Source organism: Plectropomus leopardus, chromosome 22, assembly GCF_026936395.1.
Source record: "Plectropomus leopardus strain MGB_pleo_1.0 chromosome 22, ASM2693639v1, whole genome shotgun sequence".
Lineage (NCBI taxonomy): Eukaryota > Metazoa > Chordata > Actinopteri > Perciformes > Serranidae > Plectropomus > Plectropomus leopardus.
Genome location: NC_142197.1, coordinates 23,464,383 through 23,480,058, shown reverse-complemented (window position 1 = coordinate 23,480,058; position 15,676 = coordinate 23,464,383). Strand labels below are relative to the sequence as shown.

Below are 15,676 nucleotides of genomic sequence, written 5' to 3'. Positions count from 1 at the left end.
ATGGTTCTCACTCACATCCGTCCCTCCACTAGATTTGTTAGTTTTGTAGTGCAGTGACTTGTAATGATTGACTTCTCTGGGAATTACTGGGTCAGAATACTTTAGTCAAGGACAATGTAACATGGAGGAGGGTGGATTTTTTTTTTTTTTTACCAAATATACTTTCTCTTATATTTTGTGATTTTTTTCAGGCCTTATGTTATTCTATTATGTATGTTTTTATGTCTTGTAGGAATGCACACACACTCTTAAAACATCACATTACAGTATAGTTCTTTATTTTACAGAGTGAAGGACATTTTCAAACAGTAACATTTTAACTACAGTTAAGACTTTGTTTCCTACCATAAGGTCACGTTTAAGGAGCAGTGTAAAAGGTGAGATAAATACTCTTTGGTGACATACAGATATTAACATACAAAGATAACTTAAATACATAACTTTCTTTAAATAGTTTGACTGAATATATATCGATATTCACAGGTGCACACTACGTTCACTGTCATCCCAACGCCACATGGAGTGCACTGACGTCTTCAAACACATTTGCAGATAATCTCAAATGCAACATTTTCAAGAGGAACCCTGTCCAACTTTCACGACTTCATTACAATGAGTGAGATTCACACGTGTTTGTGTTAAAGTGCTTTCCTGTGACCCTAAAGGACATCGTGTGACTTTTAAATGGAAACAGCAAAAACAAAACAAAACATCGAACTGGATCCACACTATCTTACAAAACTAACATTTTACACTCTGCACTCTTTGCAACACAGAGCCATGAAAGGTGTTTCTGTGGGGAGGTATTGGCGGTCACGCACAGTTTGCTCACACATCTCGACGTGACGCAACTCCTGACGTCACAAAAACATACTGCGCAGAAAAAAAGAAAGAAAAAAAACAAAGTCTGGGAGCACAATGGTCCAGAGCACAGATCAAACACAGGAGATAAGTGTCCTGATAGGCTTCATACAGCAGCTCAACACATACGCACACACACATCTCGTGTGTCTGGAATAGTACATTTTTAAAAAGCAGAGAGATCCACCAGGATTTTTCAGCGTTTTGAAAAGCCTTTTAATGATCTGTCACGAGACATCGATTAGCTCCATTACAGCAGACAGAATGGCATGTTTCACCTCAGCAAGCCTTTGAACAGATTAGATTTAAGACACCACTGATTATTACCCTGTGACCTCCATGATTATAGTCAGAAGAGAAAAGAGAGCCAGGATGGGGCTTAGAGACTAGATGTATAAAAAAAAAGAGAGAGTAAAGACACAGTAAAATCAAAAGACACAAATTAAGATATAAAAGAATACATTATTATAAGATGCAGATCACATGTTAAGTAATTTGATTTGTCAAGTATTACCAGGTATTTGGTGAATTTAAACTAATCCTTTTTTGGAATACCATATTTGTGAAATTGTATGTAGATGAAAAAGAGTGAAAAATACTAGATGTGATGATCTAAATAACTGTGTTCATAAGTGGGCAAACAGTTTGGCCTCTATTCCCGCTGTGAAACACTCAACCACTCCCTGCAAGTTAAGATCAGGCTGCCCAAACAGTAAAGTCCTGGAATAGACGTGTAGAAATATGTCAGCAATATGTCATAAAATTATGTTTCTCAACCAAAATGTGAGTTTCATATACACGGTTGCATATTTGGGAACATTTTGGCCAAATGTTAGCATGCTTGATGAGTGGAGCGTGACCTCAGTTATTCTCGGTCCATCGCACGCCCACCAATTCAGAGAGGGACATAAAAAGAAGCATGTTGTTTTTTTATGGCGCTATGTTATTTTGTGTACATATTTGAAATCAGGCACACCTAACATTTTGGTCACCGCGGTTTCTCATAAGAAACCGTCTATGTAGCAGTAGAGTCTTTAACTGTCGCTTCAGGACTAACTCAAAGCTATTAAACATACTACTGCCAACAGAATAGTTTATATAGGCCTATGCATACTATAGGCTTGGGTGGTATCATGGTATTACGGTATAACAGGATATTTAAAAATTTGGATGATGTTATTTTGAGTAGCGATAAAAATACGGATGTTCATCTTTCTAATGGATGGAGATGCTGTATCGAGGATGTATTATATGTTATGCGCATCACGCACCACCAGAGATCACTCTACTGGTGGAACAGGCAGCTGGGAAGATGGCAGCTGTGATTGGTGGGGATAATGTTACAGGACTGTAAACAACCTGCTGGCAATGGCAGGGAAAAACATCGTACTTTCACATTTATCTCTGTGTTTTGGTTTGGTTAAAACCAAACCAAAACTGGTGATTTTTGGAACAGTGGACTCACTAACTAAACCACTAACAATACTAGCTTAGGTGGTTTTGGTACGTTTTTTTTATTGCTATAATGAGTTAGCACAAAAATTAAACTAATGTTAGTCTTGGTTCGCTAAAAGAAAGGAACTTGATTTCAGAATGTGTACAGTTGTATTTTTTTGTTTAATAAGGAAAATAGGTGTATTACCTTTCTTGACATTTTGTAAGCTTATATTGTTCATTTATTAGCCAGAAAAAAGCCAAGAGAGTTGGCGAAATATAGCAAACTCACCATTTGGGGAGGGGCAGACAAGGTAGCACTGCACACAAATACGATCATATACCGTACACCCCAGTTTAGTTTCAGTAAAATATGGATACCACCCAAGCCTGTAGGGTTAGTATGAAATGTAAGGAACAGTTGACCATTATTTCTCCATTCTTTTGCAACATTTCTGTTTGACTAACTACAGGTGTATTTGCCAACTTTTAGAGATTTCTACCTCCATCTCAATACAGTGGGGGTGAATGGAATTTTTGCTGTAGTACTCAGCACTAGAAAATGGCATTTAAAACATTCAGTAGCAACATTCTCTCCAAAATAAGAATCCATGTTACTCTGGAAAATCCCCAAATATTCTTCAAAGTAGGGGGAAATTCTTTGTATCTGCAAACCTTAAGGCTGCATATGTGCATATGTATGGAAGCCACATGCCTTGCTCTTCGTATTTATGTATTAACATAGACTGTGTAGACCATGGGAGGTTGAGCCCCCTCCCCATCCTGCTGTGGCGGCACATATGCCTGAAGTGATTGGGTCAGGTTTATTAAACTGCTGTCAACCTAAAGTCCTGACTTGCAAGGGGAACTTATGAATCACGTGAAAAGGCTAATATTTCAGGCTTGGCCTCCTGTGGGGAAAGTGCCAGCAGCGTTGCGATGGAGCCCTGATCCATGGCTCCAAGGCTCACGTTGCCACCTACTGTGTTAGGCCAACAGGCTACTATAATGCAGTTTCTTTGGAGAGTCCTTCCAAGGCACTGGAAGCTGACCCTCTTCTTTTTCGTTTTCAGCATAGAGTTTGTGTGGTTTAGTTGTGACTCAGAATGCTCTTAAACTCGGGTGTAACCCAAGTGCTGTGGCTGGTTTCATATGTAAACTGTGGTTCTGAAACACAAAGTCCGGCTGAGTGAACAATTCCCAACTGAAAAGCTTGTGGAATATTCCAGGGATGTCAGTGTTCATGTATATGCAGTTGTGAAATGTCCTGGGAGTTTCAGAGTTGGCAAATGGAGGCACAGATGAGAGGTAAAAGGGTTCATTGGGTCATTTACAGGGTCTATGGGAATACATTGGTTTTGACAGGGCTCCAGCTCCATGTGCAGGTTGAAATCCACATTAGGGGCTTAAGTGTTTGATCAATGAGCCGCAGGATAACCACCGAAGGGCGGGTCAGTTGGCAGGCAGGACCAGGCCACTGGATGGTGTTGAGGACAAGCCTTCATTCTTATATTAACAGGATTAAGATGTCTCTTGGCTTCTTTTGAGCATTCAAGGGGAGGAGAACCAAACAGACTCTGATGAGACTAGAACGTCCTTTGAAACGCTCTCGGGGTGGTGGGAGAACTCAAATTGTTTTTTAAGCATGATTAAGTCAGTCATGAACTTGAATTTGAATCTTCAAATTCAGAGGCACAACAGTCATTTCTTGGGAGTATAATTGTCATGTTGAGATTAAAGAGATGGACTACATCAAACTCTAATGCAAAGACTACCAGTAATACATTAAGAGATAAATAACTGGAGATAAAGATAGACTCGCTGCCGGTGTTTGAAGGTGTCAACTAACTCATCCATAACTATGGGGGCTCCTGGGGTTGATGGGGGATGAGTCTTCTCTGCCGCTTTGACCAATGAGCTGATAGAGCCGATGGCTGAGATTCTGCACTTGGCAGGTTCCCAGGACGCAACCTACTCTCATCAGCTGGGCATGGTGGGGGTAGTGGTGAGAACCTCGGGTTCCTGAGTGGGCATGACGACGAGCTCTCAATGGCCTCCGCTCGATCTGTGAAGCCTTAGTGGGTCGTGCCCACGCCAGGCTTGGTGAGGCAGTTCTTGCTCCTGAAGCTGGTTGATGCCTCAGGAGACGGAACAGCCAATTGGGTGATTTGCTCGGAGCTGAAGAGGGGATGGCGATGTGACTCTGGCTTTCTGACATGGAGGCTTTATCCTCTGTCCGAGTGATGAGATTGTTGAGGTGGTCCAACCTGAGGAGAAGACAGGAATCAGGTGAAAAATTGTCCTGCAGGTCTCTGAGTATCATTCATGTGTCATCTGACCAACTATGACATTACTAGCTAGCATCGATTATAAAATTAACCTCTGTGTCTTAATGATTGGTGCAGCTTCTGATAAAATGAGGATGGAAAAGGTTTTCAAATTTAAAAAGACCTTTAGTCTTGCATGCACCTGCCAGCATTGTTACTATAACAACTAATGTTGTAAGGGTACAGGTAATTCTGCAGAAATCCGATTAGCCGTGCAAAGCAGCTTTGGTAAACAAATCATTTTTGCCTGCTGTGTGAACACAGAACGGCTCCTTGCACAGTCAACTGGCCACGTGGACACCATGCTCATCTCTTAATGCACAACATAGAAGTTAATGGCTTTTAACATGGGCCTAAAACAGCAGGTGCTTTGAGTCCACCTTCCTTCTTACATTATACAATCAAAGCACCTTGCTGCATTTTAATGCCCAGCTGGGTTTCAGCAAACACTAAGTACAGGAGATTTAGCTGGGTGTAAAGTGGGGGGGGTCTGACCAACATTCTAACCCTTTTTTCCGGACGCCTTGCTCAGACCAAACCCATCTTCAAACGCTTTCATTTTGATCTGTACTACACCGCTATTAAGCGTCCGGATTGTATCTCTTATTGCTGTGGTGTTAAAATCTGTCTATGGGGATTGACTTGCTCTTGGAGCCAGCATCAGATGGCCATAGAAGAGCTGCAGTTTTTGACACATCCATGTTGGCTTCATTTTTAACCCCAAGGGTTGCCACTTGACACAAACTCACAAGGTGAAACCAATACCAGTTTTTGTGTCGTTGTAGCAGCTGATAACTATCGCTGAACTAGAGTTAAATTGAAAAATATGTTTTTTGTAGTTAGTATGAGGAGCCCCTTTCCAAAAAACAGCAGGTACAGGCTGTTCAGCAAACAGCAAGACCATCTGTTCATTGTTTGACAAAGACACTCGCTTCTTGTAACTTGACTCTGCACCTCCTCACCGAACTGTCACTGCTGTGTTTGTACAGCTCAGTGTGACTCAAGTCCTTCAATGTTAACCCATCACCACTGCTGAAGGTCAGGGATAAGTAAATAGGAAAGTGCAATTTTACCAGGCAGCCAGAGGATAAATAACATAAAACAATGTTAAATGTTAGCAACAGATTCTAATTTTATAATGAGGTTTAAATACAGCTTCAGGGCAAATATATATACCCTTTGCTTTTCTGAGTCAAAGGAAAAAATCTTCCACTGCATCAGGTTTGGCATTAGTTTCCCATGTTTGGAGAGCCAGAGGCCACGGTTGATCTAATTATAAAAAGTGTGTTCCACTTGTGAAATGCTGACTCATGTCATTTCACCATGGACAGTCTTTACTCGTAGTGAGAGGTTTAGAAGAAGACATCACAGCAGATGGCTCCTCTAACAGTCAGTGCTGTGGTGGGTTTGGGATCTCTCTGTGAAATGTTAAGCTTCTGGTTTATTCAGCTGGTTCGGCTGCTGGCTCACTGCTGGCAGGTCTGGTAGCCTGGAGGTGACCTGCTGTGCAACAGTGGCTGTATAAATAGTTGCATAACGCCAGGCCGCAGACGGAGGCAAGCACTATTTCCAGGATAGGCTTGGTGTGCCATGATGCCACATCACCAAGTTACACCCACCTGGTCTGCAGAGGGAAAGTGGCATTTGACTGCATAGGAAGGACATTTACAAAGGCAGCAGTGGTGGCCCTGCACCAATTTCTTATTCTGACTCTAATTTTCTAAACAAGACAGAACTGTAATCTTCCTTTATGTATTTTGGTTCCTGGAGGAAGAGAAAAAAAAACCCATCTTAAGTAGGAACACTTTATACCCAGGGCCAGACTAGGAGGTCCGCAGTTAAAAGTTACCTTTGGGCCCCTGTTGACCAGTCCCCCTTAGAGGTAATACTTTACTTTAGTTTTGTTCTTGGCCAGCTCACCATCTTCTTGAAGCTGGAGACGATGCCCAGTTGCCCTTACAATTTTTCTACAACAATCTAACAGAAATCCTTTAACCATCGCACAGAATTGGACTTTGAAGGACTGCAACTTATTCAACTTTAATTCACCACAACCAGTTGGCCAGTCGAAACATCTGAAGTGGCTGGCAGACGTGACTGTGCTAAAACAACAATTACAGAAAGCCTAAGGATTACAGAGGCAGATCATTTTTGCTCTTTCAGTAATATTAGGTTACATGCATTTGTGTGTTGGTCTCTGGAGGTCTTGTTTGGTTTTCAAGATTTCCAATGCAGTCATTTTCTTGCAATTTATCTTTCAGTTAACCACATAAGTACTTTTTAAGTAGTTTTCTAATAGTATACAGTAGTATATGTAAGGGAGGCCAAAGTCAAGGCCAAGCTCCTCTTTAAAAAGACTTTGGACTGCCATGCCTTTCCTTTAGAAGTTAAAAGAATCTTGTGGTAGAGAACTGTCTCACAAGACAGGCTAATTTGGCTTTTTTTAGGAACCTTATCCCAAATCTCCACAGTTATGGAGGTCTTCATGATTGGCAGACGATCAAAGACATCCAAGCTACTTTGCACTTAAGTGCTCAGCCCATTATGGTTCTCAACGCCTTGCATGGTCTCAGTTCAAGGGCTTTATACTAAAATTCCTTTTGACTGAAGATGATTTCTAAGAATGTTACAATTTGATAAAAGGCCAAGCCAATCCCTTTGTGCTACCTTGTTTGATTTTTATTCTGTATGAACCTCCCAGCATGCTTTCTTCAGCTACCAAGCCCTCCCTACCCCTAACCCCAAACCCTAATTAGCTCTCAAGGGTTAGGGTTAACCCTACAGGTTAGGTTATGCTAGAAAAAATAGTTTGTATAATGTGCTGTCTGACCATGTTGTGAGTGTGAAAAATGTTTATAACTCTTCTGAACAGTCATTCTTGACAACAGGGTAAAGTCCTAGAAGACATTGATAGGCTGTTTCCTGACAACTCTGCACAATGTCCAGAGAATCACGTCCAGAGGGAAGACAACAAAGTCTCTTGCCGTTCCTTTAATTTGTCTGACAATTTCTACATAAGCCCTTACAGAAAGAACTTTCGTTTTAGTGTAAAATGACCCTTCCTCTCCATCCTTGCATGTTTGTTTTCTTCCTGTTTTGGGTAAGCCTTGCTGTGAAATCTCCGGACAATCACCTGCACTGCTCACACATGGGTTCAATTGGACATTACGCATTAGGGAGCTAGTAGGCTAAAGTTGGATTAATGTCTGATCCAACTGCTTCTGACATTTGCGTTCTCTCATACAGCTTCCGGGTGTAATATTTTGATAATTTCAGGTTTACAGTTACTTGAGTCTTGCACTCAATTGTACATATTAAAAGTGACAGAAACAGTTGCCCAACCTCTCCGTAAATCGGGCGTGAATGTTGGATTGTTGGTTCTGATGAGGTATACTGGTGCCTTAACCATAACTCTAAACCGAAGCCTACCCCTACAGAGGGAAACCCCTCCCTCACCCTAACCCAAGTGCCATGCTGAAGCTTATCAGGGGCTTTAATCAGCAGTAAATATGGCACATTTGTTTGTAATCTCCCAATAGGTAACAGTGGGGATATTGTGGTTAGCAAAGAGCAGGACAAAAATAAAGGAAAGGTGATTAATTTCACATGGAACACTGGTCCTGTTTGTTCAGGAGCAGGTCTGCTTTCGTAACCTCCTCAGTGGGATGTGATTTACTTTATGCAAGTAAAACTGGACACTACTTAGTAGAGCCAGTAAATTACATAGAAAAAAGGATGGCAAGTTACATTCTCTATATCAGCTCTGAAACAAAATAGCAATGCAAGCAGACAAAACACTTGCAATAACAATGTCAATATTTCAACTCCTTTGTTTCTTAAGCCTTTTGATCCACAATATCACTATAAGCTACTCCTCTTATATACATGTATTTGTATGCAAGCACATTCATGCGTCCAGTACGGTGTGACTTTCTGTCAGGAGCAGAAGCCTGCTCTTTAAGGATGTGGAGGGTGGAATTTAGGTCTTAGCCATTAATCCACAGTGGAATTCATTGCCTGCTTGGTTACAGCTTTTGCCCTCCTCAACTCTAGCCTGGGTTTGGTCAGACTGACCCCCATGGAGCCATACAACTGTTTATGCCGTACATATATCTCAGCAATCTAAGCCAAAATTCCTGTTTACAAGACATACAAGAAGAGGCCTCTCTTGAGATGATTTACGGCAAAGGCAAACCTGGTTTCCATCATTCTGCAATTGTAAAAGTGTTTTTCTGAGAATGTATACGCGATAGAGAGAAAGTTATGTTCTTGTTGTTCCTTGATAACGTGTAAACATGTCAGAGTATAGATAGCAAATCACATGGATGGACCCAAAGCCAACTGCATGTGCAGTGCAGCTCAACAAACATCAACAAGGCAGGAAGCCTCCCTGTGTGAGACGAATTCATTCTGTTTCTCAGGTAAATATTATGTTAAGAGTATCTACGTTGGACCCCACGCAAATCCACCCCTACGACAATGAGTTAATGATTTAGCAAATGGTTTTGGGAAAAACATGAGTTTATTTGACCTTGACAAAGTTTAAGCAAACTTGTGACTGCAACTTCTACACACAGACTGATTTGTCATGTCATCGTACCCCAGTCCCAACAGAACAGAGTGGATCTGCGCAGCAAAAGCTCAACCGCAAATCAGCTTTACATGTCATTCGTCTCGCAGCAATGAGCCGCTTCCCACTCTGGAAACTGTATTGTAAAGCCGCTTCACTGCTAAAGCCATATTTAACTTGTTTGGCTGCGCACCCCGGCTATTTTCCTTTACAAAAAAAACCTCGAGACGTTATGTAAAACGACAATGAAGGGTATGCGCTGCGTGTGATCCCAGGGAACATGCAATTTCTCCTTGTTTGGGAAGCGGCCATCAGGCATTGTTACAGTGTCTTAGGTTTTGCTGTGTCCTTATCGGGACACACTGAAACAACATGGACACAAAGACAGAACAGGGAAGGAATTACAGACATCTGTGCTCAGACACAGAGAAAGTGCCCAACAGCACAAGGAAATGTCAAGTAGTTATGTCTGTTATAATCATGCTGTCAGCATGTGATGGTAACAGAGCAGCATGTGCTTTATGGAGCCAAGAGAAGAGGAAGAATTTACTCTCTTAATAAAAGCAGGACAGGACATTTATGAGAGATGTGCAATGTGAGAAATGTGGAGGCCTGTAAAGCAGAGGGTGTGTTGGGGGAGGCAAATCTGTATTGTCAGAATGAGCTATGTTTGTATGGAGTGTAGTCAGTTACAGTGCGCAAGGTCTTATAAAAGTGACACTACCCAACCACAGGCCCTCAGTTAGTGAACATGCTTAATAACACTGTGATTACTAGGAAGCATTAATGGGATGAAATGGGATTCTCTAATGGGATTTTTGATTTATCAGACTCGAAGGCTGACAAAAACATATCAAACAGTGACAAAGTGTGACTTGTGGCAAAGCTGTTATAAAATCCTGTGTCCTTTTGATTCTGCAGGGAAGTGCAGGCAAACAGAAAGTCGGGAATAGTTCAACTTTAAGCGACAAATTGTGAGGGAAAACTACTGATGGCCAATCGGTAAACACAGTCCAGTGACTACTCAAATTCTTTCTGCATAAAACAGGCAAACACTAGTCCAGAGAAAAATTGTATTATTGTGGCAAGCTACACCCGCCAGTGCTTGGGGTCTTTTCAGAGTAAGAAGTCTGATCTAAAAGAGGCCAGAGAAGTATTTGCCCAAGACCACAAAGTTTCAGGGTTCAACCCTTAGCTGTGTTGACTGTGGACTGGTGCAAATTTGAGGTCATGGCCAGTGAGGGATTGCATACTTGTTGTATTCATGACTTCTAGAGTCTTGCTAGTCACATTAGTGGTTTTGTCGGTACAGCTGGAGAATTCGATGTCAGCAGGATTGAACACGACCTTCCATAATGCAAAACGATGGATGGTCACACAGGACTTTGTCCAAGTCATAAAGTGGGCAAAGTTCTAGAGTGTTAGCACTGATGTACTTTCCTATTACGTGCTTGTGGGGGATGCATTAGAGTTTGCATTTCAAAAGATATGTAGTCAAATGCGTCCAAGACTACCTCTGCAAGTGATCTGAGTGATCGAATCACAATGCATCTTGGTGTTCATTTACATTCGCCTTGTCCACTTGCACCCATGGTGCATGTTAACACAATAAAGAGGCCTCTACTGGTTGACCAGGGTTTAGTTGAGGTTACACCCCCTTGGTGAGGTTGCCATGAGTGCCCTTGTAAGGGAAACATATCAATAACCTCCCCAGAGTCACCAGTGACAAGAATAGCAGTGAGCTGGGAAATGTTATCCAAAGTGAGTAAAACATATGAAGAAACCATGCCTCCTCTGGTGAAGATAGGCAGGTAGAGGTGTTCTTGTTGCAGTTTTTTGAGCATCACCTTACTATGATTTAGATGACATTTTTAGCATTGTTATGTAAAAACACTACATAATGAAAAAACAAGAAAAGAATTCCCCCGAAAATCACAATTGATGATAAAGAGCAGCTACATGTAAGCATGCAAAAAACAAAGATTTACTGTTGATGACCAATGACAGAAAAACAAAATGTGATGGGGACATTACTGAATGTTCTGTGGAGATATGGGGAAGTTTAATCACACCACTAATACTTTTTTACTTAGAAATCCCACTCAACTGCTGCATCAGACAGAGATATATATAACCGCATGTGATGACCCGTGCTGGTAATGACTTTCAAACAGAGATGGGAGTGATGGGGGATTACAGTGCAGGGCAGGTGTTGTTAAGGAGGCCAGAGCAACACAAACAGGAGCATTGCTTCCCTTTATTTCAGTTAGCTTTCAGCAGCAGGTGTTCACCATTTGAACACACACACACATACAAGGGATTGCCACCTGGAGGAAAATTCCACTCGCAGATCCTCTTACATTGTCACTATTTGATAAATTAGATGATCATTGCTTTCTTTCTTGACTCCTGTCTCACTTTAGGATCTGAAACATCCCTAAATGTGGATCATATTTATGCGTTATGCCTCATAACTGAAAATGATACTTTTAAAAGCTAGTTTGTGGTCTGCCTTGAAATTTTGGGTTGACTGAATTTTAGAAGACAAATTGAAGTAATTTTGTAATGATTCAACTTGTCCTCTTGAATTCAGTCAACTTAAAAAATAAGGCAGCCTGGACACTTATTTTTTTAGGTAACCCTTTGAAACCTGAGTGAATGGCTTGATTTCTTGTGAAAACATGAGGCGGAGGTGATGAGCAACTTAAAAAGGGAAGGCCCAAAAAATTCGTAAAAATGTAAAAAAAAAAAAAAAAAAAAAAAAAAGCAAAAGATTTTGAAAATAGAAAAGTAAAAAGAAAATGCCCTTGTCTGTTTTGACAAGTGCTAAATTTATAATTTTTTTCTTTAACATAAACTTAAATATATAATTGAAAAAAATATGAATATAGTTTCCTGGACATTTTCCCTAGTTTTTTGATAATATCAAAGAATGCCCGCATGCTAATGTTCAGGTGATTATTTATTTATTTTTTTGCAATTTGTGGGACATTTTTTTCCAAGATGCTCATTATGCTGTTTCCTGTGTTTTCAAAAGAGATCAAACCAGTATCTTCAGGTTTCAGAGGCTTAAATGCTTGTGAAATGCGTCCGAATGCTGCACAAGAAAACTGATGTCTATCCAGGTTAAAACAAGCAGTAAAGGGTTAAAACAAGTAGTTTCTTTTTACAGTGTAGTGTAAATGTGAGATCCACAAAAGAAAAGAACATCGTATAAATCTAGAAGATTTTTTCAATTCATTTGAAAATTATTTTCTTTTTTAGAAACCTCTCCTCCAGCCACATCCCTTTAAGCTATATTCATCTCCTTTATAGGTATTATTTCGCAATTTTTTCCTGATTAAAAGCACCTAAAAGGGCACGCCCCAGGAGTCTTCCAACTAAGCTGTGTACCACATAACCGCAGCCTAGGGGGATTTTGTTGCATGTCATAGCCCTTTTTCTGTCCCCTTTTTTGTGTCTTTCATTACACCAGCAGTCAAATAAAAGCAAAATGTCAGACAATAATCTTTAGGAGATTAAGTCGGAATCAGCTGTTGATCAGTGTCTTGTGAATCAGCGTTTGCTTTGCTCAGTCACAACTTGAAGGTGATGCATAGTCAAAATGGATATTTAAAAAGAAGTCAGGGTAGGCCCACATTCAAGGTCCCTCCACATCACATCACTTGACCCTGCAGCTGCAGATCCAAAATCCACCAGAAGAGGGCGTTCACACACCAAACTCATCATCCACATTCCTCACTGCTCCTCCACAATGCAACTCCACAGGCGGATTGCATCGCTGGCAGACCTCCCTCACTAATTAAAATAGGTAGACTGTACTGTGCATGTGTTGGACTGCCACTTAGGGGGTGGAAAAGTACAGGTGCCACTCAGGGCCTAACAAGAACCTTTAAAAAAAGTCCAAGCTGGTATTTCTGGCCACACTGTGGGACAAACTGGTTTTCCCACCTCGGAAATCACAGATTTCCATAGACAATCACAGGGAGATCAAAGCAAACAAAACCACGATAAAGTGTCATGTGACAGCTGTTTGGGAGCAAGGGGTGGAGGAAGATGAAAAAATGAATCACTGGAATGTTCAGAAAAAAAAGAAGATATAAAATATTGCCAATAAGCTCATGATAATTAGGTCATAAACAGATACTTTAAACTCTAGCCTACTTTGTCTTTAACCAGTAGTAGGACGATAAGGTCATGGTGAACTTGCAACTGTTACAAACACTGTTCGGCTACAGAATTGCAAACATATTGTAGAAATAATTTGGATTTTCATTTAATAGGGTCATTTTTAATGTTTTCAAATAGTTTTAATGGTTTATTTGAATATGAAATGCCAACAGTATAGCTTATTCCACAGCTGATGTGCGCTCTAATAGGGCTTATCTCAAGTAGTGTTTTATTGTATCATGGCAGAGCCACTGACCTTGCAGTCTACATTATCTGCCCGACATAACACAACACTTTCACTTTTACACAAAAGGCTGGGGCAGCTGAATTACTGAATAGTTAACAAAAATTAAGTTAAAACAACGCATTGGAGAGAGGTGAAAGATTTAGGAACGCAAATGCCTAACGTTTGTCCTAATGTCTGTGGGTGTAGATTTTTTTGGGGGGGGGGGGTGCCTCAGTTTTTACACATAAAATATAATAAATGTGCATTTGTTTCCCCTATTTAAAGAATTTAAGTAGAATAGAGCTCTTATTTTGACCAAGTAAAGACACCCCCCACCCCCCACCCCCCGCCACTTCAGGTGTCCATCCGCAAGTTGAAACAAAACTTAAGCCCCTCTGTGTGTATTTGAATGTCTGCGTACCTAGGTGTAGATTTTTTGGGGGGTGACGCAGGGGACATGCCTACCTCGATTTTAACACATACAATACCATAAATGCACGCCCCCCGCCCTATTCTAAGAATTTAAGTAAAATCAAGCTTTTATTTTAACAAAAATAAAGACAAATCTATCATAAGTTGGTGCATAATAACCACCAAAATGCAGGAAATTAAGTATTTTACACACAAAAATTACCAGTGGGGGACCCTGAAAACCCCCATTTCATATGTGTCCCCCCCGAATGTTGACACAAAACTTACGTCCCTGCCTGTGTATTCAAAATGCACAAAATACGAAAATTTGCTTGATAAAAAACGATGTAAGCTTAACTTAGCAAAAACGTATAGCTCAGTGGCGACTTTTAACACATTTAAAATATTACTTCCATTGAAAAAAAAATCAACACATTATTGAATAGGTACCCAAAACGCCATTATAGCTCAGTTCTATTTAAAAATTCATATAAAGTATTTTAACCCTAAAGCAAGCAGGTCTAAGTGGTCAGTAAGTGCCTACCCGGTGGCGAAAGGATATTTAAATTAACTGCAATGCGGGTCCATGCGCGCTTATAATGTATATTAAAGACTATTGAGCCAATCAGAGGCGCGGAGCGGCTTTTTATACTTATAAAGTAGTAACCAAATAAACCGGGTGTCCTACCTGTTCCTGTCGGGACGCTCCTCCGCCGCCACCGCCAGCAGCTGCTGGAGGGAAACCAGGCTGATGCAATACACAGCAAGCGGGAGAAGGGACTGCATCTCCGGGCCAACTTTTACTGTACACCCTCTCTCTCAGGCGGGAAGGAGGGGGGCGACCTCACGGAGGAGTTTAAAGCCCAAGAGAGGGGGTAAAAAATAAAACTAAAAAAATATATATAAATGACAAGAAAACTAAGAAAAAAAAAATAGCCTAATGTTCCCAAAAAGTTGATGTGAGGTTCAGATATCCCAGTGTGGCTATGGAGGTTGTAGGTGAAACCTTTGGAGAAACCAGGAGTAATAAATGGTCAGTGAACCTGTTGCTCTAAAGACAACTGAAAATAGAGCTGGTGAAAGTGCGCCTTTAATTTACTAATTTCCTTTGCATTCATTTAAATCATTAATTAAACGCTTTAAATCACACTATCTGCACTAAAAATACACACTGATTTTTCATCACAACTTTTTCTTCTTTACCTATTTTTTCCCACAACATTCATTATGCACCACATGAAGTTCCTACATTCTTTAGAAAATGTCCAAAATGCAACCTCATTGCATTCTGCAAATACTTCAGTAAACTACACTTTCTGACTAAATCTGCTCATATAATAGGTAAAGATTAGTCTCACCTTCTTGGTAGTTATAGCTCAGAATGGAGGTGTAATTGTAAGGGTTTTTTTTCCCATGTATCCAAACGTGTTGGTCAAGATCAAGTTCTCCAGTGTGAAGCTGAGCTCCTGGTGACATTGTGGGTTTAAATACTGAGTGGGCGGAGTTCTCTGCCTCAAGTGCCGGTGGGCAATTTCAGAGGCAAAGGTGCTGTAACGTTATTATCTGCCCTGCTGGGAATATCCTGCTATTCATGTGGTCGGAGGAGATAAAGTGAAAGCAATTTATGGCATTTAAAGGTCCACATACGCTTGGAAGACAGGACTTTGGTATTCCTTT

General features: G+C 40.8%; 1 protein-coding gene across 1 annotated transcript; it reads right to left on the bottom strand.

Moving 5' to 3' along the window:
• Nucleotides 1-256: 256 nt before the first annotated feature.
• adm2a (adrenomedullin 2a) lies at nt 257-15,466 on the bottom strand. Its single transcript, XM_042511156.2, has 3 exons — nt 15,358-15,466; nt 14,688-15,005; nt 257-4,562 (listed from the first exon to the last, which is right to left on the bottom strand). The coding sequence occupies exons 2-3, from the start codon at nt 14,783-14,785 to the stop codon at nt 4,145-4,147; spliced, it is 516 nt and encodes a 171-aa protein (XP_042367090.1). The 5' UTR covers nt 14,786-15,005; nt 15,358-15,466; the 3' UTR covers nt 257-4,144.
• Between the last annotated feature and the right edge of the window lie 210 nt (nt 15,467-15,676).